At 35.3% G+C, this 25,619-nt stretch overlaps 2 protein-coding genes across 4 annotated transcripts; both read right to left on the reverse strand.

The window, feature by feature from the left end:
- Positions 1–6,921: 6,921 nt before the first annotated feature.
- On the reverse strand, positions 6,922–19,373 carry LOC124415935 (RNA-binding protein 26-like). Of its 2 annotated transcripts, none has more exons than XM_046896690.1 (10): positions 19,310–19,373; positions 16,989–17,092; positions 13,436–13,516; positions 12,601–12,763; positions 9,134–9,187; positions 8,657–8,710; positions 8,401–8,544; positions 8,145–8,232; positions 7,692–7,890; positions 6,922–7,529 (listed from the first exon to the last, which is right to left on the reverse strand). In XM_046896690.1, the coding sequence occupies exons 2-10, from the start codon at positions 17,035–17,037 to the stop codon at positions 7,522–7,524; spliced, it is 840 nt and encodes a 279-aa protein (XP_046752646.1). In that variant the 5' UTR covers positions 17,038–17,092; positions 19,310–19,373; the 3' UTR covers positions 6,922–7,521. The 2 variants fall into 2 exon arrangements, with proteins under 2 accessions (XP_046752646.1, XP_046752644.1); XM_046896688.1 differs by lacking the exon at positions 19,310–19,373 and adding an exon at positions 17,999–18,353.
- Positions 19,374–21,075: 1,702 nt separating this feature from the next.
- Positions 21,076–25,241, reverse strand: LOC124415928 (beta-galactosidase-like). Of its 2 annotated transcripts, none has more exons than XM_046896675.1 (10): positions 24,903–25,230; positions 23,680–23,852; positions 23,368–23,518; positions 23,242–23,305; positions 23,068–23,162; positions 22,687–22,917; positions 22,380–22,551; positions 22,095–22,213; positions 21,588–21,998; positions 21,076–21,513 (listed from the first exon to the last, which is right to left on the reverse strand). In XM_046896675.1, the coding sequence occupies exons 1-10, from the start codon at positions 24,975–24,977 to the stop codon at positions 21,130–21,132; spliced, it is 1,875 nt and encodes a 624-aa protein (XP_046752631.1). In that variant the 5' UTR covers positions 24,978–25,230; the 3' UTR covers positions 21,076–21,129. The 2 variants fall into 2 exon arrangements, with proteins under 2 accessions (XP_046752631.1, XP_046752633.1); XM_046896677.1 differs by having other exon boundaries at positions 21,324–21,513; positions 21,608–21,998; positions 24,903–25,241.
- Between the last annotated feature and the right edge of the window lie 378 nt (positions 25,242–25,619).

Here is a 25,619-nt window from a genome sequence, read left to right on the forward strand (position 1 = left end):
GAGTGTAACGTTGGATGAAATTGAAAATCTTTTCGTGCATAGAAAGCTTAATTTTTTAAATTTGTTTAATAAAATTTTTCATTCAAAGTATATTGATCACATTTACTAAAAATTTCACGCTCCCGAAAATTAGAATATATTTACTATAAACTTTTGAATTTAGAACAAAGCAGCCTGGATTCGCAGAAATATATAATTTATTTTGCTTAACCACAATGATGTGTATTATTTTATAATCTTCACGTATTACTCATACATACCAGCTGGAAAATGGAACGAAAGCTGGTATAAAACTGGTAGCCGTCTTCGTCTTGACACAAGTGGTTATTCTACTTGTCAAAGGTGAATGTAGCGCTTTCAAATAGACAAACCTGAGTGCCTCACATCGGTCAGAATTTACCTACTGTAATACCCTCCTCGATGTACTGTACAATATTTCCGTAACGGTATATCGATCGATCTATAGATCTGCTCGGAGATTGGATAGCAGCTGAAACTAATTATAGTATAATTCGTAAAAAATACGAAACAGCTTGTGCTAATTAATGATCTAAATCTGGTTGGATTTAGCTGTATTATTAACCGTCTAACTACACTTTGCAACGTGATTATATACGCACGTATGTCGCATGTGTATCCGTACATCTTACGTTCCTATAAATACCAAAGTCCGGATTAGCCTGATCAGTGATCTATAGTTTGCCGTTGCTGCTGTAATTATCTGTATCTACGGATACAGCTGCAGACGCTTCGTAGATGCTCTCTCTTTGCAGATCTCATTTCAGCTAGGCATCTGTATATGCATATGTTATTCTCACCGGTATTAGAAAATAGAAGGCATTGCTTCTTTCGCGATAAAAACGCTGGAATAGACTTTCAACGATAACGATTAACGAGGTAAAATAGTGCCTGTAGACTTTCATACTCCTCGACAAGTATGTCTCGTATTAATCATTTTCAGTTTTTAAGAATCTACGAAATTCTACGTCATACGATTGCACAGGTACGTCGATATCGTTCGAATTTTACACATGGCACAGCCCAGGGCCAACAGAGTATCGATCTTCCAATGAATTCTACCAATATTGTACAAGATTTCCATTCTATATTCCACTGACCTCGAGTATATGTGAAAAGTAAAAGTTTTAATCGGAATTTTTATTTTCTCGAACGCAGCCGGAATGCTTGATGATAATAAATTTTACGGTGTGTTAAGCGCGGTTGTATAACGTCTTAAAGCTGTGGCATGCCCAGCCGGCGTGATTCTCGGCCAATGTAACGCCACAATCAGTGTTTTCTGATTATGAGCTGCGACCCAGTCGAACGACTCTTCATCTCGCGTACTTCGCATTCCACGAGACGTCGAATTCTTCTTCGGTGACTAACGCCTGTTCGGTAATGAAAAACTCAGCTTTCATTGATTCACTCTGGTTGATAATAACAAAGCGGGGATTACAGTACTAGTACAGTTTGTACGCAGGGAGAACTTGATTGAGAACAAAGGTATAATATAAGTCTCAATTTGTTGACGGATTTTCGCGCAATATTCATAATGACTTCGCTTTTTCTTATCGCTGTAATTCTCAGCGTTCAGCTACTCCCGAATTCACGAGAGATAAGAATTCGCCGTGGAGATTAATCGGCTTTGTTCTTTATAAGAACTACAGAATTTTGCACTCTGTAACGCCCAGACAGATTGAGACAGATGTTCAAGTTTTCTCATTACATGAAGAAACTACTAGATATGGATCTTCGAGATTTAGACAATTTCATTTCAATCAAAATTATATGTTCACTGCGGTCCAGCCTTGAATTTGACACTGATGAATCTCACCTCCATGGATTCGAATGCGTTGGAATTGCTACCTGCCATATAAGCAAGATCAAATTGAGATGAAACTATATTTCCACCTATTTTATCGCGTTTTTCGAGAGGCTGCGAGTCCTGAAAATTTTAGACGGGCGATAGAATTACCTGAGAACCATTGCTTCCGGTACTTTTTCCAGTTTGGAGAAATTGCGACAACTTCATCTGCAGGAGAATGAAATTTTCAGGACACCAGCCAGATGTCCTTCATCTTGTTTCGAACTCTAGAAAAATTCCTTCTAGAACTTTTGTGGGGCTCTACAAATTGGTGATCTTGGATTTGAATAGGAACGAATTCATCACATTTTCTCCCGACTTTTTTAAACAGCCTGGATGACCTGCAAAGTCGTAATCGATTGACAGAAATCTTCAATCCTGTAGTCAAAGTCCAGTGACTGTTGCTGGGCGAAAGTTGGCTTGCAAGTTTTGTTGCGGAGTTTTTTAACGGGTTGGTAAGATCGAAGGAACTTGACCTCGGCAGAAACAAGAATAGCAACTTCCCTGCGGGCTCTTTTTCGGACTTCGAAACCTCAGAAAACTTTCTGTGGCTTGTAATCTTCTTGAAGAGTTGCCCCCCAGGGTTTTTAAGGGATTGAACAGTCTTGGGAAACTCGCGTTGTACGCTAACAGCATCGAAATATTGCCACTCTAGATATTCGATGCTTTGGGCTTTTATTTATGAAGACCATCAATTTGGAGGATGACACAATGAGGGAAATTCCTGTTATCAATGTCGTTCGGATTTTGAGCTCCAATAACCTCATCGATTTCCCCGAAGACACGTTTCACCGACTGACTAATATGCGATGCATTCATCTCGATGTTTTCCGGCTTAACGAGCTCGAAGTCTTCGCAGCTGGAGCGCAACGTCATCACTTCCGTATCCGTGAACGCATTCAACGTCTTGATCTCGCTGCAGATGTTGCATCTGCAAGAAAATAAACTGACTGCTTTGAGGAGAGGCGTGTTTAACGGAACCATCAATCTCAGGGTTTTGTACTTGAAAAGGAACCACGTCAGTTCCTGGGAAGTCGGAATATTCGATAATCTTTCGGTATTGGTGCAGCCTTCGTTGAGCAGAAATGAATTGAGCGTTCTACAAACAGAAGTTCTGGCGGATACTCTGAAGTTTTGAGAATTTAACCTAATGGCTAACGATTCATTCGCAAATCAATCGACCATAAACAAGTCACGTCTTTATTGGAAAATAATGCAATATGAAAAGGTGCAATTATCCTCAAGACTGTTATTCGATAAGTTTATCATTCATAATTTTTTAGTAAAAATTTGTGTGAATATAGCTTTTGTCCAGGACAAAGACTGATTTTCAAAATACGTAGATCGTTTCCTACTACGATAAGGCAGTAGCTAGACCTTGTAATCGATGACATAATTTTTATTGAAATGAAATCGTCTAAATATCGAGGATCCATATTTGCAACCATATGATCCACGATTCGTTTTTTCGTGTAATGAGAAAATAGTGAACATCTGTCTCGATCTAGGACTTCGAAACTCGAGACGCACGGTGACCCGTGTGTTTATTATACGTCATCCTTCTCTATTTAACGTTATTAAATTGATTTTCCAGTAACTTCCTGGAAGCCCGACGCCACAGACTTGCAGCTTGTTAAGCTGCGATCAGAGTTTACTCGGAAACTGAGCTTTGCTCGGAATTATGACGCGACAAGCACATTTCGAGTTTAATTATCACGCTAATTAACACGTTGCCATGGATTAAATGAAACTTCCAATGCAGTTAGCGTCAAGCTAAAGTCCGTGATTAGCGTGACGGACCAGACGCTAATTTCAATTAAATCGAGAGAGCTTCATCGGTGTTTCTCGCTGCAATGGGCAAATCCGGACTCCACGAACTGGAAAGTGCGTAACAGTTTCGAATTCTGTTATGAAACTTTCCTTATGCAACGTTATCGCGTAAAATTGAAAATAAAAAGTAATTATAACTATTTATTTATTATTTTCATACTCACAATCAGAACTGTTGCGTAGAATGAATTCCTTCAGCACCGCTCTTTTAGACACGTTATAGGTGCAGAGTGAAATTATCCTGTTTTCACACCACCTGAAAAGGAAAAGTTATGAAAATTAATATTTTTTATGAAACTCTGTATGAGAACAAGTAAATAAGTTGAGCGGTACTTCAGGCAAAGCGGGTGCTAATCGATTTTACCTGATTTGCCTAAGCGCTGTTTTTGGAAAGCAAATGATTGAATAATACTGATCGTATTTTGAGTTAATCGCATTGCATTTGAATTGTATAATAATAATAATAATAATAACGACACCTGCATCCCACCATATCCGATAGATTATTTTTCCAAAAGGTAATTATAGTTTGATCGAGGTGATAGACAGATTTTCAGTACCATTATTACTATTGTGACTGTATGTCACTTGTAGAAAGGGTTTTTCTCGATTATGAATAAGTTGTCGACGAGTGAAAAAAAGTAGCAAGTCGCAATTCCGGAAGCAACGTTGATTACCAGAGTGAACTTTAAGAGAAACTGCTTGAAATTTCATTCTTATTAGCAATCAAACGCGAATATATTAAAACAAATTGTTCTTTAACCCTCAACCCTCAACAACGACCACATAAATTATTTATTTTTACGTGTTCGTTCCTATTTTTTTTACTGGTATATAAAAATCATGAAGAAATATGCTTTTTTTTTAAATACATGTACTAGCATACTATTTTCCTAAATTAACAGATGTTTCGTTTTGAGGAAAATAATAAATTGCCACGTTGATCATTGCGCGTTTGTGGTAATTTGAAACTGATAACATGGTAGAACAAAATGCTCAAATTTTTCTGTTATCATAACTGTCGTTAAAATTGCCATTACCGTATTCTAGGTATTGATTGAAAATATATAATATAGTAGATTGAAAGTATATAGTACATAGACTGAGAATTAGTATCGAGTATTTGAATGATAATATGGAAATTATACTATCCCAGTATGTAATCTCTGAAGTTCATCTTGCGGAGTTCTGCTTTGCTTCAGGGTCGTAAGGAGATCATGGAATCGGGAGAGACGGTGGTAGTTAGTATCAGAGGAAAACTGGCGTCCATTATTACTGAAAGAATGAACATGATGCTGTATTTATTGCCGGAGGAACCTAAAACTTGGGACGTACTTAACGATCAGGTAAGAAACAGATGTGCACTTGCTTTCGGTCAAATGCGGTGCCTTTTCCCTTACAGCAATCGTTGTTCAAAGGATTTGCATCTTCAGATTAAACGAGGCGAGTCCTTGTTCTCGGTATCAGGAAATATTCCCGTCGCTATGCAAATAGAATAGTTACATGGAGGAAGAAGAACTTCCGTGAAGGAGTTTCATGTGGCCATTATCCATTCCAGTGTGGATATTTGTGCAATGTACCTTCGTTATATTCTGCGTTCTAGTCACAAGGGCGAACCGATGTTCCCGGCAAAAAATTGCCTCCGATAAATTTGAGAATACTCGATGTCTTTGGGATTTTTCTGGGCATCGCTAGAACGTCACGACGAAGCAATTATGGCAGGAATTTATTTGGGATGTGGATATTCTACTTCTACGTAATGAAAGTGGCTTACAACAGCGGGATTTGAAGAGTTACTTGCCGACGACATGCTTTTTGACCGTGGTAAATTCCATCGGGAGTCTTACCACGACGAATCGGACCCTGTAATGATGGAGATTTACATAAAATTTGAGATCTGATCGACAAACAAGGCCAAGAGTATTGTTTAAAAAAAAAGGGTAAATTTGCTAGTATGTAAGTCATTTAATAGTTATAAAAATTATCGATTTTTATCGTTTGGAATAAACCTGATCATGGCATTCGTCCAAGCAAATTCCTTTAATCTTCACAGGTCATCGCAGTGAACCGCTTCGCATGTTGACAGAAAAAGCTTCAACATTTCACGTTCCAATCTTCACGAGACGTAGATCACCCTTTGCAGTTCCTTTGCGGCGTTATGCCTAGCATGTAATTCAGGGAGGCCTGAACAACTACTGGCTCAATTGGTACACTCGTAATTCGAGTTATGCAAGGTCTCCCATTTCCATATCGCACCTGTGAGGGATTTTTTATTTTCATATCACCGGACTAACAATAAGTTTGAGTTATTTTTTTTTGTTGAGAACTTCTGGCTCACACAAATTATTCACGGCAAGCTGCTCTTCGATTCTTGACTTTCAGTTAAATTTTTTTCAGTCATATTGACACATAAATATGATTAATTAAATGGGAACAATCATATATAATGTACGTTCTTGGTACAAAGTTTTCATTGTAAATCTACGGTGTATTTTTAAATTACTGAGCCTGTTTCAACTACTAGGATACCTTCAACCTACCCTGTTAATTATTCAGGGCGAAATTTGAACATTTATTAATAACTTTTTCGCTTAGGTTTCTAGCTATTCACTTTTACGCTTGAGAATCCGATATTCTCGTCAATAATTCATAACCATGGAAAATGAAATGCCCAGTAATCGGGGCTCAAGGTATTAATCATCAAAAAATAAACATTAGTACAATTTATGCAGTAACTATACATATTATATAAATTTCGTTCCCGTTATTATGCGTATATATTGAGTTACTCGTATTACAATCCAGTCGTATAATAATAATAATAATAATAATAACAATAAGGACTCCTCCAACCCGCCATGCCCGATAGATTATATTCCCAAAAGATAATTAAAGTTTGGTCGGGATGAGGGAGCTATGAATTTTTGACAATCAATGTGCGTCTGCAGCTCGTCTTACGATATCTAATAGAAACACCCGCATTCGCAAAATGAACAAGGGAAACTGCAGAAAACCTTGCTCAGGTGTAGCCGGAACCAAATTCTAGCCTCAGTTCGTCGATTTAGTGACTGAGGGTCTTGGGACCGTCTTAGAATTCCTTCAAGTTGCCGTTCTGAATCTCTCAGAAACAGGCTGAGGATTCGAACTTGGTTCCTCCCGCTCTGGTAATGAAATGGGTTATTGAATACATTGTAATGAGTATAAAGTATTTGAATGATAATGTGATATTTATATTATCCCAGTGTCAGTAATTAGTAATATGTTTCAAGCCTACATCTATCATGATTCATGTTCTACATGCTACATTTTAAAAATGTAAAAATTTATAATTTTAGTAAACCATAGATTAAGTGTTAAGTAATTAATAGTAGGTAATATTTATATTTCGTCAGTGGTATCGCATGTTGAATAATAAAGAATAGAATCTGAATTTAGGGCAACGTAAAATCACAATTATTATGAAATCAAATTATATGGCACATCAATGTTTGTACGATTAACGGAAATTATCGTGGTAAATATAATCGCATCAAACCTTTCATTTTAGAAAAATGAAACATTTATAAGTATACGATAATTACTTTGAAAAATTAAAAATTTCAAAAATATATTGCAAAATATCGACTACATAGCTAAATACCAAAGACTACGTATGCGTTAACGGTTACAAGAATATCTTATCGCTTATTCTCAGTAATTTTATTTTGGCTGTTCATTGAGCGGTGCCTTCTGCTCTAATTGGTTTTGCTGGGGGAAATTTTTCGCACTGGCGTCCTGTTCTATACAAAATGACGAATAATAATTTTCCCCCACTGACGTCCACCTAATCAGTAATCTGGGGAAGAAAAGGATTTCTTAACTTATTATATGACTAGCGGAAAACTAATCGGCACTAAAAAACAAACACAAAAAAAAAAAAAAAAAAAAAAAAATAGTCATTTCGTATGGTACAAATCCTGTATCACGTGAATACACATTATGTCCAAAATTTACATACTGAGTCCTCCACGTCCTCCGCGAGGGAACCATCGTCCACGTCCTCTAGGCATTACGGGTCCTCTGAATATTCCAGGCGGGAATGGTGGTACGTATGGTGGAAATTGGGGGTAGCGGTCCCAATCAATTGGAATTTGCAGACCCAAAGGATGTGGTGGATATGGCCGCTCTACCATTGGCGGCTGAGGAGGAAGGTTTGGCTGCAAAAGATTTAGGCGTGAGAAATTTCATTTTTTCTATTAATCACGTTGCAAGAAGATGAAAAGAAAAAAAGAAACAAAACTCATCGAACGTCTGACATTTGTCCATAATTTTACACTTTTTCTTTACTTCAATATTGTTCCGATTATGCTATTTGTTGGAATGTCGAAGAGTTTTTAAAGTTAAAATTTTTCAGTATCGCTGGAATAAATACCAGTAAATAAATGAACAAAAGAAGAATTGTATACTTTACCCCTGGTTGTTGTAATATATCTGCCGGCGCAATACAAATCAAATTTCGTTCCCTCAATTCGTTTAGAAAGTCTGCGGCTACACCCGGCCTGTTGAAAATGGATTCATAGAGTGACGAAAATAGCGAAATCGTGTCTAGTTGTTCTAGGATTATCAAGAATAACGATTATTTTTACCATGTTACTGGTTTTTTTTATACATCCTTCGTTTAGAACAAGCGTGCAATGTCAATATAGAAGTATAAAATGAAATCTGACCTTTGATGGTAAGGCATCATTGCCCGTGCTTCAGCAGGTTGTGGAGGTAGCGGAGGTAGCGGAGGTGCACCACCTCTGATTGCCAAGGGTTGTTGTCTTTGTCCATGATCAAATTCCTGGACAGCTGCTCCATCGTTCCCCCTACTTTTTGGGATATGAAATACATAATTTGATTTCTCAATATATTTTTGCAACGAATATGATGAACACACTAGTTTGAGATGTTAATAAAATTTAACAATAAAAATACAAATACCTGTGACGTCTCTCACGGACAGGGCTTCTGTAGCGAATACGTCTGTCGTTGAATCTGGAAATAGAGAAATATTGAGCATGATAAAACTCGATATAACTTAAAAACTATGTGTTTCATATATAGATTTCAAATGAATGAAAATTAAATTGCAAATCCGTTGTATAAAGCCTTTATGCACATGTTTGTATCAACGATATATATATATAATTCACCATTTTAATCCCCGAATGACAAATGATGGTGAATATTGAACTTTTAAAACATCTCCTTATTTCATGGAGTTTATTGAATTTTATTTTTGATTTGAAAAGACTGTGGAAATTTGTATAATAATCCGATGAAAAAAAGTATTAAAATTTGGAGAAATAAAATCGGACCTATAATCAATAATAATAATTTTTAAATATTGTTTCTAGTAACTCCGTAAAATGGTTTATCTGCGAATAGAAATCTATAGGTATTCAGAATGTGGCTTACTCATTATGGTGAGGAGACCGACGATGTCTTGAGGAAGATCGTCTGCTTAAATGTCTAAAAATATGGAAGAATTATGAACAACATAGTTCGCTACAATGGGTGAAACATGTACTTTATACCGCTGTAATAAAATAAATAAAAGTGTATTAGTATTCTTATACAGAACTAAAATAAGTATATTAATATTTATTAATTTTCTAAACTTATATGACTAGTTTTACTTGTGGTATGCTTTATGTTACTGCATTGAATATTGCAATACTATTATCCATATTAATTGCTTGCAATACTTTTATCCATATTTAATATAGCAATACGATTATCCATAGTAAGTACGTAAATTATCATGAAAATATTTCATGTTTACGATACTTTTATCCATATTTAACACTTGCAATACTTTTATCCATATTTTCATTTATGCAATGTTTTTATCCATATTAAATACCTATATTACTACTAATATTTAATATTTCAGATACTTTTTTTTCGTGCTAAGCACTGTTAGTACATATTCGCGTATTACTTTTATCGGGTAAATTTGTTACGATGTGGGTATGTGCACTAGGCACTATTTCATATTGCCGAAAAAATATTTCGTAACATGAATACGGGAACAAGAATATAAAAATTAGAAATCACATAATTATTATTAGTTCTGAAATATCGCCTTAATGAATATTAATTTCTTATTCAATAAAAATTTTGCCTAATCATGGAGATTTTTCAATTACACCTAGACAACATATATACGAGTTTTGTAACTTAGAAATTAAACCATTTGGAATTAGTTAGCCATTATTATAGCAATCCTTATAACTAGTTATTGTATTAACACGAGTTCATACCAACGAAAACTCCGTTTAACATGTTTATATTCAAGTTATATGCATGGTAGTATGATAGAATGATTGTTTAAACCATCATTTTTGCTACCTCATGCTGTAAATAATTACTGCATTTCGAGCAGTCCTGTATACGCGCGATATAATATACACAAAAAAATTCAATTCTTGATTCATTGGTAAGTAAACGTAAAAGTAATAGAAATCCTAAGACTTATGGTGCACATATATTTATATATATACGTAACCAAGGTTTTCAAGCTGAAACGAAGACAATGTGAGTGTTTTTCTGGAGACACACACATACATGTATATATTACGTAACCGATATGTCCACGTAGGTTAATTTTTCAACCATGTATTCCCATAATGACGAAACAGTCATACAGGATTCCCCCACACATTCGTATAGTATATCGAATACTCTGTTGTCGCGCGTATCGCGCTCACGCAAGGTAACGAGTACGAATGAGATATAATACGCGTATACGGATTAATAAGTCATTTTTCTGAGCGCACTGCGCACAGCCGTGAAGCATACCGCGTGTTAGTACACGTCAAAATTGCGCGCGGCACGCTCAGCAGCATGGCCTAGTAGTAAGTATACACGTAAATTTGTCTTTCTTTCTTCACCGCGACATTTTACGCACGCGTTCGTATCCCCGACCCGGTAACATCGCGACGAAGGAAAATCGGCGAGGATGCAGTCGAAACAGATGTATCGCGCTACGCTGTTTGCTCTGCATCTAATCTGTGGAATTATTTTAATGGCAAAAAAATGGCTTGGCTTGTTATACGTATACAATCATAAGCTGTTCTTGTATAAGTGAGACATGTATGTGTGCATATTGCGTGCCTGCATACACATCTAGCTCAAGCCGTGCTAATTGAAAGAATAAAGTGAGCGAGTTAATTAGCGAATAATCACAGTTTATAGGTGACGTTGTATAAATACACATTTTTCACCTGAAAGTAATATTTGATTAAACCAGTGATGATACTTACCTGTATATGCAGAGGTATAACAATTTAATAGATATATTTGTGCATAATATATCATCCAATTATAGTGGATTTAACCTTTGTGTGTGAAATGATTTACCTGAACCTTCGACACAACTGCAAAGCAGTATTATTTCAAATAGAAATGAGTTACCCTTCTTCTGCGATCCGTTTTTTGGTGCTAAATCGTGCGTACAATAAGCATTGGATAAATCCGTCAAAGCGTGACAGTTAAAGATGCAACTGTAAGCAGAGACATGGTGTGCTCATGGGCAAGCTTAGCATATTCCAGGGAATGAGTGTGACATCGTGTGAACCAACTGAAGCGTTAGTAAGGCTAAAACAAGACATAATTTAGTAACAAAAATTAAACGGTACATTATATATCGCAACCAAAACATTTCGAGTGCCAGTGTAGCTATAAGTGACGTTATGGGGAAGATATTCATAGATTGGCAAATATCTGCCAGTGTTTTTGTTTTTCTTCTTACGTTAGTTATGTTAATTATACGTATAAATGTACAAAGCATTAGTGCGTCTCGATGAACATACTGTTTACAAGTATGTATGCAATAAAATAGATTTAATTTGTTTAAGCTCAGTTTTTTTTATTTTCGGGTTGAAATAATGATCGATAATTATAGTTTCCTACAGTACTGCCGTATTTGCTAGATAAAAAGCTTGTTCTGTTTTTATTTTTATGCTTTATATGTAATACATATTCTATCGAGTCTTTGACTCTGTTCCTCCGAGCACCGGTGGAATATATTATACTTCTTTTTTTTTTTAAATTACTCTTTCAATAATTATACCGTAATACTGTGGGGAGAAGAAAACGGAAGAAAAAAAGAGAAAACAAGTAAATGAAAACTATAATTCTTCCGTACGATTTTTTACGAAGGTAAAAAATGTTCGTTCTCAAAAAATCCATAAATTCTTGATTATTGCGTTCAATGAAGTTATAATTGTTGTATTCGAACACAAGTAATTTCTATCGTAAGGTAGAATACTGTTTTAGCATTGCTACTTACGTTTTTTTTTTGTATATATCTCATATACCAGAATTTGAACACTAACATTACTGCTGAATGATAAACTTGATTTCATACCAAAGAAAGCATGCAAATTATGCCATTTAAAAGCAAATTAAATGATATTTCAAACATAAAAAAAAAAAAAAAAAATCAAAAATTTTTTCAATAATTTCGTGAATATATTTGATTATTACACTCTCCAAAGATATTTTCTCGTTTTTTTTTTCCAACATAAAAAAATAACCGATCCGAAGAAATGGAGGATATAATTTTTCTGCAGCCATTACTTTCAACGTTTAATAAAGTAGAATTCATGTTCCATGTGGTATGCAAAGCATGCGAACAATTACTTGGTTGAATAATTACGTAACTAAGTTATTCCGAAGCAAATACATTTCTTTACATGTTTTTAAAACATACCTGTGTCAATTAGATTATCAACAATAAAAACTTCATTTTTCGTAGCTTATATTCTATGCATAGTAACTAAACTAAGTCCTCTTACTATAAATAAATCTATGTTCTATTCGATAGATACGTTCTCAACTAATTTACAAATATATTTAATTATTTAATGACTACTTACCGCCGATGGGCATCAGTTCTACGTCTTGAATAATCAAGCCGTGGACTACGGCTCTGAGTCCTTCCTCTCTGGGACCCATGAGAGCTATTACTAGCACGACTTCGGCTACGAGAATGACGATAGTTTCTCGCACGATTCCTATTTTCGTTGTCATAGTAAGGCCCTATAAATGATGATTAATATACCATAACAAATTCATGTTTTTTGATTCAGCGAAGAACAGAGTTGAATAAGAATATTATAGGACGGATTTAATTACATTGCATGCATCTATTCAGCGCTTTGATCCAGGGCTGTCCATAAATTACACATTTTTTTGTGTTTTTGGTTTGGACAATTTCTCAAGTTTTTTTTTTTTTTTTTGTCAAATTGTTTGCAGATATGTCGTATCTTCTTCAGAGTTCTGATTACACTTCAATGTTTTCTGCATTGTATTGAAAATTGTCATCGGAGAATACTCTGATTAAGAATCACTTTTATCACATTTGATTGAAGATAAAAAATCATTTATAAAAAACTTTTTCAAAGGGTAATTGAAAGAAAAATTATTACAAATTATGTTTTAAATGGGTAATAAATGGTAAATTCATTAATATTGTAATTCAAATTTACTAAGTGCACAACACAGTGAATTATTCGCAACATTTTGTGGTTTATGGAATTATTTGAAGAGAGAGAAAAGGGTGAGTCACAAATCTTGGAAAACAACTTTACGTAATTTATGGACAGACCTTCAAGATTCTCATGCACCAGTACTCAAACAAGCAGTTTTTCTACAATTTACATCCCCACAAAGACTGATTTGATTAAAGATAAGATGAAATTATTTGCATACCTCTTCGGTCAAATTCGGGTCGTCTTGATTCCCTGCGATTTCGATGAGTTCTAGGTTCTTCCAAACGGCGCGGTCTTCGTCCTGAGGTGACGATGAATCCATGTTAAAGTACCGTTTGAGATTTATTTGATTTTATGCAAGATAAAAATATATAAGCAGAAGCATAGAACATATACGACAGCCCATTAAATTAGTCACCAAATAAATTTCTTGCATTGTTCTGGTTAATTAAAAATAATTGTAAGCCATGTGTAGTTTTACTCGTTATTTACTGAATGTGATTTGTGGATGTTGATAGATTCTTATTGAAATTCAATAATTTTCAAAGTTTAACGATCACTCAATGTATTTTTCAAATGAAAATCCAAGACTCATAATTCACAGTCAAATCGATAAAAGTTACGTAGCTCTATGAGCTTGGGAGGCTCTTTTCCTAGAAGAAAATTACTTTCGTATCAAGTTTCAATTTTTTTAGAGTAAGTATCAAATTACTGATAATTTTTGACACTGACTCATGGCTTGCAATTAAGAAAATTATCGAAATGAGGTTAATCGAGAATTACTTTTTAGTTTTAATTCTCCATTTACTTTCAAATATGTACTGAAAAAATGATCATGTGAGTAGTTAATTTTGGTCAGATTTATGTGGTTTTCTTCTTTTTTTCTTTTTATATACGTGGTGAATACGATTTTCAAGATCATATTTAATGTAATGTTCCTTGATTATTTCTTCGTGATTAAAATTACTCCAATGATGAATTTTAAGAAAATTCAACGAAATAAACACTTATCACAATTTCACCATTTAAATGCATTACTTTGCTGAATTATAAGAAGTTTTAAGAACATGTATTTAAAATATAGTAATGCTACTAATAGATGAGATTTCTATCAACCACACTATCTAAATACTCAATTAATAAACCTGAAAGAATAATACCGATCTAAAAATTATATATTAATTATTAGATGAATGGTACATAAAATTAAATTCGATAGCAAGTTGTATTGATTATTGTAATCTATGATTTGGTAAATATTATTAAATCTTCACAGCCGCATGATTCACTTTCAAATCTTAACTCGAAAGCAAATTTTTCGGTTTAATTTTCTGCTTGCTTCTTCATGGTGGTGATTTTGAGTCTTCAATGATGAATCCTTGTAGAATTTATTTCATTGCATTTAAAAGGCACATAGTTCAGTTCCCGTGGCCATACTACTGATTTATAACTTCACAAATGAAAAACTAAGTGGAAAACAGTATACTCGATGGAAACGGTTCAAATTGTAAATCTGGATGAAAAAATTTTACATGCATACCAGATATCTAGAGTTCAAGAGTATTGAATTCAACTCGTACATTTTACGAGACACATTTCGTACAAGACATGACAATATTTAAAGAAAAAACAATACACTGGTAAATTGTTTTTAAGACACGGCAATATTAAAAAGAAAAAAGAAACAATTCACTGGTAAATTTTGAATTGAAATTATAGATTGATCAATCTTCCTGATGATGTCAATGTGTAATCCTTGTAGTGCCATTGTGTAATCTTCAAGATGATGTCAATGTGTGATCCTCCTAATGCCATTGTGTAATCTTCCTGATGATGTCAATGTGTAATCCTCGTAATGCCATTGTGTAATCCTCCTGATGATGTTGTTCAATCTTCCAGTTGTACTCGTATGATGATCTCCAACTATTGGTTGTCTCGATCGATAGTTTATCAATTTCTGATAGTTGCACTTTTTGAAATGAATACTAATGAAGTTACATAGAAAAGTTACTTTTTATTGAGACTTATTATAAAAAATTAAAATTGTGCATGAGGCATGAAAAGAGCTATGTAATGTGCAATTGTGCTTGAAACAAATTTTACTGTCACTTAATATTTGAAAATAGATCTGACTGAACTGCGGTCTTCAAAAGAGATATAATAATATTGAAAAGAAGACTATTATTGATTTTGTTTTGGAATAATTTGCACTGCATTGATGGTCTTCTTATTCCACAATTTTCGGGTGTTGATTCCTCCAGTTGATGATTTGGAATATTTTGCACTGCCTCGATGGTCTTCTTATTTCACAATCTTCGTGTGTTGATTCCTCCAGTTGATGATTTTTTGTATTAGATTGTTTAATTTATTTTTTACGCGGAAAGCATCGCATTTACAAATATTAATTTCAGTATTCTCATTGTGTTACAAAGATTATGTATAGGTAAACAATAGTCGAAAAGCAAAACTTCATTCGCATGCACTACCATTTGTTGGAAAATGTTTAAAACCCACAAGTTCATGTAATGTGACAAAAAATTGGATTTAAATTGCTGTTGATTTTCAATAAAATGGAGAACATTTGAGAATGTATGGGTTTGAGCAAAAAAGTTGATATAAAGTGACAAAATATATTTAACTTTCAGATCATTTCTGCAACAACATGACTACTTTAGAAAAAATTTCGTGATCAAGTTACTTTTTATGAAACGGCGAATGCTTATTTACTTTTTTTTAATTATCGTGTTCAGTTTTTAGTTCCAGGATCTTCGGGTGTAGAGTTTTAATCAATTTTGTGATTGATTGAATAAGATCTTCCTGATGACGACAATGTTTTGAAATCCTTGGGTGTTAAGTCCTCCAGTGTTGTTAGAAGAGTAATGCAAGTGCAAAATTCGAGCATAAAGAGTTTCAACGTGATGCAACCGCAGTATGCATAAAGAAGACTAATAGTGAAAATTTCAACAATACTGCATATTCTCGTGACATCAAATTAGAGCAAAAACATGTGCATGCACTAAATGTGAACTTTTGTATAAAAAAATTGGTTGTTGAAAAATAATGTGAAAAATTTTAATTAAACAATAGGTGCTCTTATTTTGTTCCATTATTGAAAAAGATATTTTTTTTTACAAATCAGCCGTATTTTTCAAGCAAAAGCAGTAGTTAGCAGCAGAGACATCAATTTAAATATCACCAGATAATAAGAAAATTGATCTTACATCTTTGACGTGATCACATGGATCTTCATCCTCCGATGGCTTGTTTAACCACACCTAGGTAAATTGAAAATTTATTATTTTACAAACATTTGAATAATGGGAAAGAAATAAATCCGCATCTCCTGTTGCAGTAGAATTGTCGTTGCAGTAGAATTGTCGTTGCCGATGACGAGTTGATCTTCATAAGATGATGTTGCTGCAGCAAGTGATCTCCAGGTTGTTGAGCTATTGCTAAACGTTTATATTTTAAATGGAAATTGCATGCTACTAACGAATTTAGGACCAGTGTAAAATCCCATTATGTCAATTCTAGTTTTTGCGTCTTTATCTTCGTTTCCATCCATAAGAATTTCTCAATCATGTTGAAAATTTAAGTTACGTCATTAATAATTTAAGAAGTATATATGATACTTTTGCAATGATAAAATAAGTTGGAGCAAAAAATCCTTGTGTATCTCCTTCATTCTCAAATGGTGCCGGGAATAATTCCATTCCCATTGAAATGGTATACCTGTTTCTTGAGAAGGAGACCAATGTGGGGGTTATTATTACCTGGACCTGCTCGATCTTCAGATCTGGCGACAACATTGAGTAAAGACATCTCTTTCTTTGTAGCAGTTGATTTCCAAGAGTTTTTTCTTGAGTCGCGTTGATATCTGAACACATTGTCAATAATTCCATAAGATACGCTTTACGCGCAAAAGATTTATGATATTAAATGTTGTTGTTTATGAGACTATTAATATCAGTAGATAAGAGAGAAGATGAGTCAAAATGAAAACAATCGAATTGGAAAAACAATCGGATGCAGAGAAACTTGATCAGATTTGTAAATAACAACTGAGAGGTTCAACTCAAATGTGAACATTGATTATTCAAGTTCTTTTAGAAGTATGAAGATGATTTTGGTGATTCGAAATGACGTGTATAATCCAGAAAACCAATCATTCAATTGTTTCACATTTTGTAGAAAATTTTTGAATAATCTTTGCTAGAGAATAGAGATTTGTCTCAACCATATACTTGAATTGAATAACTGAATTGTAGAATCGACCAGTTAGAGATCTATCTCAAATTTATTACCATGTTTAAAAAAATCTCGTTTTTTCAAAAATGTCATAAGAACTTATCTAGTACCATTTGTACTTTAATTTGAACACAATTCATAAGCAAACTTTTTTCCAGGCGTGACGGTTTTGTCTTAGGCATGCAACATGTTACGATACACATTTGAAATACGTATATCGTTAGAATACTATAAAAATATAAAAATATTATAGAAATTGTGTTTGAAGAGTGAATAGTGTTTACGAACAAGAATTTTTTACTTCATGGGCAGTATATAATGGGAGGTCTACTTGAACTGGTAATTTTGGGTTTTTGACTGCAGTTCACGACACAAGGATTCGTAGTTTTAAATGAATCAATAATCTCAGATACAACCACAATCGCTTAGTTGCCTTAGTTACTACTATTGCAATCTTACTCACGTTGATATTATAGCTATTTCAAGACTCGATAAAAAAATGTTGAATTTCTAAAAGGTAACGGGCGTAACTTACATTCTAGATGTGGACACAGTTGAAGGTTCTGGTTTCGGACTATAATGTTTCGATGGATGAACTTGTAATCTATGGTCACTGTTTTTATCTTTCGCCAATCTTTTGCGATTATCATGCTCTATCATCATTTGTTTACGTTTCTCATGTTCCTTTTGTCTTTTCTGATCCTTTTGCCATATGAGTCTTGCTTGAATTTTTTGTATTGCCAGTTCAAATGGAAGAGATTTATATCTTGATACCAGTTCTATCTGGTCAGCGGTTGGAGACGCAGATTGACGTGGGTTCACCACGGTCATATCTATGTATAAAGATATAAAATTGCATGAGTTTGATGTTCCAATAATACCGACGACAGGTGATACACGTGTTATTTACAATAATGTGAGTAGCTAACAATCAAGATTTTTTTATATAGTCCAAGCAGTAAAATTTTCCACAAAATCTTAACAGTTAAATATTTATAAAGTTTGAAAACGGGTGAATGAAAATGGTCAATGTGTTGCGAATAAATATACATATGTAACAATTTTTTACTAGCGATAAACATTTGCAAAGTTTCAATTAACTTATTGCAATGTTCTTCACTTAATGTGTGAAATAGCATAGAACACATTTTACTTATCTGCATGGGATAAGTTCATTAAATTATAGGGGTGAGCTTACGATTCCCATTTGGTGTCGAGTCAAGTTCAACTTCGTAAAATTTCTTGTAAACAGCTTAGCAACGGTATTTTACTATAAAAAATCTCAGTTTTTTCTTGACACTGTCATTGAGGATTAATGCTGATAATGTTTTGCAGAGCACTGTAAAATCTAACAATAACAAAAGAGTCAATTCATCTAGGGATTATTGAAACAAACAAAAAACGAGTAAACTAAGTCATTCTAAATGAAAACAATACACTGACGCCGCGAAACAAGTTCACGAGTCGTGACTGGCGTCCTCGGAAATATAGGTTAACTCGTAAAAAAAAAAACCGGTTTCGTATTTCTGACGAGACTTTACTTTATGCTTATCAACTGCCTGTGCTCACAGCAGAGTGAAATTCTAGCGACATTTTTCTTCACTAAAATTAATCCGAATCGCTATCTTGAAATATTCACAAGCATTTATTGTTAGAGCCGATTCAAATTGTTGTGTACATAATATAAACTCGTGCTCTCAAAGCAAAACTAGGTTATCAAATGAAACAGAACGCTTCCTACCTGATAATCCACACAGGAATGACAATCTGCGAACACTAACGTAAATATTACACCCGATTCAACAGGCTATAAGACTTGAAATTCAAAATAGACGCTATTACTTACTGAATCCGTCCTCGTTCCTTGTTTCTCTGCGTCTAGCCGATGCCGATGCTGTTGTCGTAATGGCGGTAATGGAGGTAATGGCGGTAATGGCCGCAATCATCGGGATTCGGAAAGCCGAAGCCGAATTCTATTTGGAATTTCCCCCTCTTTCTGGCCCTCTTGTTGGCTGGTGTGCAGCTGCTGGGTCGACACCACGTAATGAAATAGAGTCAAACGGTGTTGCCGTTGCGATGTTGCCAAATGCGTTACACACAAGATGGCGCCGTAAAATAGAGGCGGATTTGAAATTCGAACGTTTGGAACGTCCACCGTTCTTCCGGCCTACGATCGTTAATGCGTGCTTTATTTCTCTGTGAATGAAGTTCGATGATATTGAGAACGAATTGATGCGTAGAAATTTAATTTGCCGTCATATCTAACGTGACCAGAAGCTCAAGAGTTTTTATTTTCTTTAGGTACAAAAAATCAAATCACAGAGAATTCCGCTCGACTGTTACGACTTTGTTTTCGAGAAAAAAATTCGTACGATGATCTAATGAATTTGTGGAAAAGTATCAAATTCTGGCCATTTATTTCATAGGCTCTTGGATATGCGCGTCTAAAACTATCCGATGTAAAAGAACACTGTCAAGCTTGGCTAGGCTTGATATAATTTTGTTTTTAGACTAGTTGCGAAATATTCTTCTAATCGGATTCATTTTTAATGATGCTTATTACGATGGTAGTCTATTAAAAATGTTAGTGTTGCGAATTTCTTAGTTTACAGTAATGTGGTATATAATTCGTGATACGATTTACAAAAGGTCATCGGACAGGTCATCGGACACATGCTGACTGCATGAAGTTTGCGGTGTACACAGATATAGTTAAGCTTTGTAAACGTTGGTGATATTTTACCAGCATGGTAAAATAGGTTTTCTAGGAATTCGACTACCTCGACTTTACTTTGCATCGCATAAAAAAAAAACAGAGACTAAGACTTTCGTCAAAACAAGTTCTAGCGTTTCCCGCGTCGCGAGCTAATAAAATGTTCATATTTGAAATGAAATATAGCATACTGGAAGCTTTGTGCGTGTTTATAACGATATCGCGAACAGTATAGAGTAAAAATTAAGGTGAAGTTTCGGTTGAATGTTAGAACTGTCGATATACCCAAAGCTTCTGAATCGTTTGTATAATTTATGATTATTACTTTGCATAATTAAACCATTCAGTTGCTGTTTGCTATAGTCAGATTATACTTCGAACTAGTCGATATAATCATCCATAGGACGCTGGACATGGATTAGGGTTATCGCAATCAACGAGCGATTATTTATGAACACATAGATAAGTAGAGAATGAAAAAATATGAAAACAATATAAGAATTCTAAGTATTAAAGTGTCAGAGACGATACTTGAAATGAAAAAGGAATTCTTGTATAAAACATAAGCTTGTACCATTTATGTTATATCAACCGTATATCTACATATAATTTATTTTATTTTATATTATATAACGTATGACAAAAATTTTGTGCCACAACTTATACTGACAATACTGTAATATGTAATTAAAAAATGATGCAAGATAAGTATTGAAAATTGTAATGATTCTGGTATTTATCATTAAACAGTATTATACCTGTACTTGAACTTGTAAAAACTTATAGTAAATAAAAATCGGTATTCAATGTCTTTTCACATTGACACAGAAAGAGTCAAATTTTTTTGCCGACATTAATTCTGTTTCGCTAAACGGTATCAGCATGTTTGTAGAGATATGTAGTGCAAAAAACGTTAATTTAATTCATCAACGGATGCTTATCCTCATTATAAATCATTTTGGGACAGCCTGGAGCTGGACCGTCAGCGTCTTAGAAACATACTCAAATTCTAATAGATCCACTCTATTTTCTCCAGTTACTAAAGTCAACGCAGGAACGTATAAAGTCATCTGCGGGCCTGCTGCAGGCCAGTATCTGCCGATGTTATAGCTGTTTATAAAAGCAAAGCCTTTTCCCCATCCTGTAGTATCTATAAAAGTATCCAGCGGTGTGCCCACAACGGTAAATAGCCCATAAAAAAACTGCGGAAGCCTGTTCAGATTTTCACCCGTACTATTTGCTCTGAAAATATTGTCATATTTCATTTCCGGAAGCCGGAAGCCTGTTGCGTTCCAATTAGTCAGGGGTTGACCATTCAACGTAACACCGCCCACGCCCTACGTGAAAATCATTCAAAATTGAATCAATAATTGTGTGATGACTCAGCTAATCTTAGAGTTATAAGCCATACCTTAAAATCGTGAATCTCACTTCCAAAATTGACGTGGCCTTGATTTTCCACGAATATCCCCAAACGTCGAGTATACGGTTGAGTCAACGAGACAGTCTTGAGTCCTTGAGCTCGACTCAGAGTTCCGACGAATACATTATCTTCGTAAACCAGCGCCCTGTCGTGTATAAAACTAACACGTAGAACCCCAGGGTCAGTGCGATTTTTAGGCAGATATGTTTCGTAAAGAACCAAGGCAAGCCGTTCATCGAATGATTCAAAGGTCGGCGGTGCGGTTCGATTCGCTTTTAAAAATCCGAGGACGGCTCGCGCATAAGGATCAAACAGTGGCAGCCCTTGTTCCAATACAACAGGACCGTAATATCCTTTTGACGACTGGAGAGGTAACGTTATGTTCGGGATCGGCAGATACTAAGGATCATAATTTATTGTATTATTCTGTGGTGGCTGATTTTGGACTCGCAATCAGCGACATTTTCAGAGTACGGGTAAACGACGAACAGTTACCTTTTCCAAAACCTTTTTGATCCTGTAATATTTTAGCGTCAGATCACCGGCTTCGGTAATAGGTGCGTCGTAATCGTATGAAGTTATCTGAGGCTGGTATTGAGGCCCCGTGTTTGCACCTGTGCATAAAATTATTAAGGATTGGCCGCCACATTTGTGTTGATTAAGAAACCCAGGATTGGAATAAAGATTCTAGTCTTTGCACTTGTGTTTGAAATGATTAAGGATTGTACACATTCGTGTTGATTAAGAAACTCAAGATTCAAATAAAGATTTTGAACTTACCGGAAGTAAATCCGAAGTTCGTTCCACCATAGAACATATAAAGATTAACAGAAGCGCCCATGGCTAACATTTCGTCCAGTTTTTCTGCCACGAGGATGCTGTCTATCTTCGCGTAGGGTTCTCCCCAGTGTGTCAGCCATCCAGGATAAAACTCTGAATTCACCAACGGACCCTGGAAACGAAGAGTCAACTTTCATGGCAAGTCTTTCAAGTAACACAATTTTAGACAGAAGGTATTCCAAATGTCCATGAGGATGTACGTGATAAGATGCAAAAATTGATGATTAGTTCTAAATCACTTTGCTACCTTAGACCGAAACAGACGCAGCGTCTCGAATGCTTGTGTCACATTTGCTTCAGTGCCGAAATCCACGGTCCCAAAAACTTCTGGTATCATACCACATCGAAGCATTCGATCTGTATGACCGTCTGTGGTGTAAAGAAGAGCGTTAGTTCCTACCTGACTTTGAAACAAATCTCGCAGTTCGGTCATGTATTTTATGTCGCAGGCTTGGTAGCTTCCATATTCGTTTTCAACCTGTTACAAGTCAAGCTAGGAATTATTGGTGTACTATTTGATCATTGGTTCACATTTTTTTAACACTCAAGTGGAAGTAAATACTTTGTGCCTTATCTAGAAACGATTAAAGATATGTTGTTCAACATCCTATAGTTCCAACATCCTTACCTGAACCATGATGACGGGACCGCCGTTTCCCCTTAAAAATGGTCTTACTCTGCTCATCACTTCGGTGATATATATTCTAACGTATCTCATGTAGCCTGTAATCAAAATAGGGATATGAATAATGTCAGACCACAATAGGATTATGAAAATATCAGGTGGATGAGAAAAACTTACGCGTATCACTGGTTCGCAGTCGAATGTCGGGGACAAGCCCCAGCAGCCAGGTGGGGAAGCCACCCTGGAAAGAAAGGACGATTATGTCTTGGTCTGACGTTAAAGAACTTAGCAAAAAAATCTTACCAAGTCTCTTTCAGCGCAGATGTAAGGTCCAGGCCGAAGTAAAACGAAAAGATCTTCTTCTTGGGCGAGAGTTAAAAAGTACTCCAGATCACCTTCATCGTACCATTTCCATACGTCTAGTTTTGGCTGATGTAGGCTCCATTCGACGTATCTGAGTACATTAATTAAGATCAATTTTTGGATACTGGAGCATGTAAGCGATAGCTTATCGAGTTGACAATGTAGTCAAATAAATTGTCAATTGTTCAGTGGCTTTTCCCGAATCCTTTTTCTGAGAACTCTGGAAATGAAAATAGTCAAATTTGTTCTTACGTGGACACTGCGTTCAAGCCAGCTGCCCTCATCTTCCTCAGCCTGTCCCTCCAGTAGATTTTCGGGGCCCGGAAGTAATGAAAACTTCCAGATACATATCGGAACGGCTTTCCATCGAGAAGGAATTGATTGCCCTCATAGTCAATTGCGAAACTAGGTTTCGTCACGTTACTCTACAATGTGAAGTCATAATTTGAATCGAATATTACGATATTAATTTTCTGACGTGTAGTAGTTAGACTTTGTGGTTCTAAATCAGAGACACATTAGCTAAAAGAGTTTGTTATCTACGACCGCCATTGTAGCATTAAAAAAAAATTTAAAGGGGAATTCCAAATTGTTGTCGCCAAATGTGCGCAACTACTTCAAATCTAGGGGTTATCGAAAGGCCATGCGATTCAATCTTTGATGAGGCAAAGAGAAGTTTCGTAGATACCATGTGAATGTCCTAGCGATCTTTTCCGCACAATAATAATTTACAAAAAAATGTTAGATTAAAAAGCATGAATCTAAGACTTAATCAGAGCTAATTTATTAGTTTAAAAATACTTCGTGCTTTTAAGACAGAATTTTCAACCGAACTTTTCGTAATTCAATACAGTATATATAGATAAAAATAAGTTTGTACATACATACTTTTAATTTATGTGTACTCTACAGTTGGTTAATAATAAGTGATTTACAAAATGATAAAAATTATGCGTGTTCAGAGTAATAAATATCATTTACAATGAAATATGGTATAAGTTTTTTTCAGTGAATTTTCTGGAGGTTTCAAGATGTATCGTTTCGATTGATGATGAAAACTGGTTACTTAGCAGTGTTTTTAAATTTCGAATTCTGAAGCGTGATTTCTAACTTCTACGTCTGTACCGCGGCTCTTTCGTGCTTTATTTCATATCTCATATTACGTGCTGTGTGTGTTGATAACAGATAATATAACGCAACGTGATAGCCCCCCATACACTGAAGTTTAAAATAGACCCACACGATGCTGTGGTTCTATCTCAAATACGGGAACGGCGTTTTGATTAATTGAGTAGCAACTACAGCACATAATACAGTTCATTCTTGCTAATAATAACAACATATCCTGGACCATCGCAGCCAGTACAAAAGTTTATTCAACCAATCACACTTCATCACATTCATATCCACATGTTAGAATCTATTAATTATCAGAGGCAAAGATTGCATAGAGAAATAATTTCTAGTCAACTCACCGAGTTTATTGTAGTTAAGCCTTCGACTGTGGCGGTTAAGGCCAAGGCTATGAGTGTCCAAGTGGCCAAGTCCATTTTCTCACTGCCGGAGCTGGTTAAAGGCGTCAGGTTGCCTTTCGGCTCACAGCAACTGGCTGGCCATTTACAAGCGGTTGGAATTCGGTTTGAATAATGGACGAATCAGGGACTAAAGTTTGTTGCCAAGTAGCGGTGTGTCCTGTCAATCACCACAAGTCGACTGGCCGAAGCAAGCAGCACCTAGCGACATGCACAGTATAACCGCAAACTCATATAGTGAGTTTGGTTTTGTTCGTAGCCCGTTATATCTTCTAATTCTATTAATATACTTGTGGTCCAGGGTATGCGGTTGGACTGAATGAACATGAGTCCATGCTCGAGTGTGAAACAATAAGGATGAGAGAGAGGAATACGTTGCTATTCAACGCGAACCAGATATTGTCTAGAATTCTTGTTTATCGAATATCGATAAGAGCTCACTCTTGTTCAGTCTTGTTTCATCAAAAAACTACGTGTTTTTGTGAGCAAGTATTCCGTCTTTGAATAAGGATTATTTTGTTATTGTCCGTTAAACATTGTATACCGTGAAGAGCGAAATGTTGGGACATGTTTATTACTTGGATAAATTGTTTACACAGGTGCTTGGGCATTCGCCATTATGGATGTAAGGTTATTGATCTTTAAAACAAAATATCCACG

The sequence above is a fragment of the Diprion similis genome, chromosome 2, assembly GCF_021155765.1.
Source record: "Diprion similis isolate iyDipSimi1 chromosome 2, iyDipSimi1.1, whole genome shotgun sequence".
Taxonomy (NCBI): domain Eukaryota; kingdom Metazoa; phylum Arthropoda; class Insecta; order Hymenoptera; family Diprionidae; genus Diprion; species Diprion similis.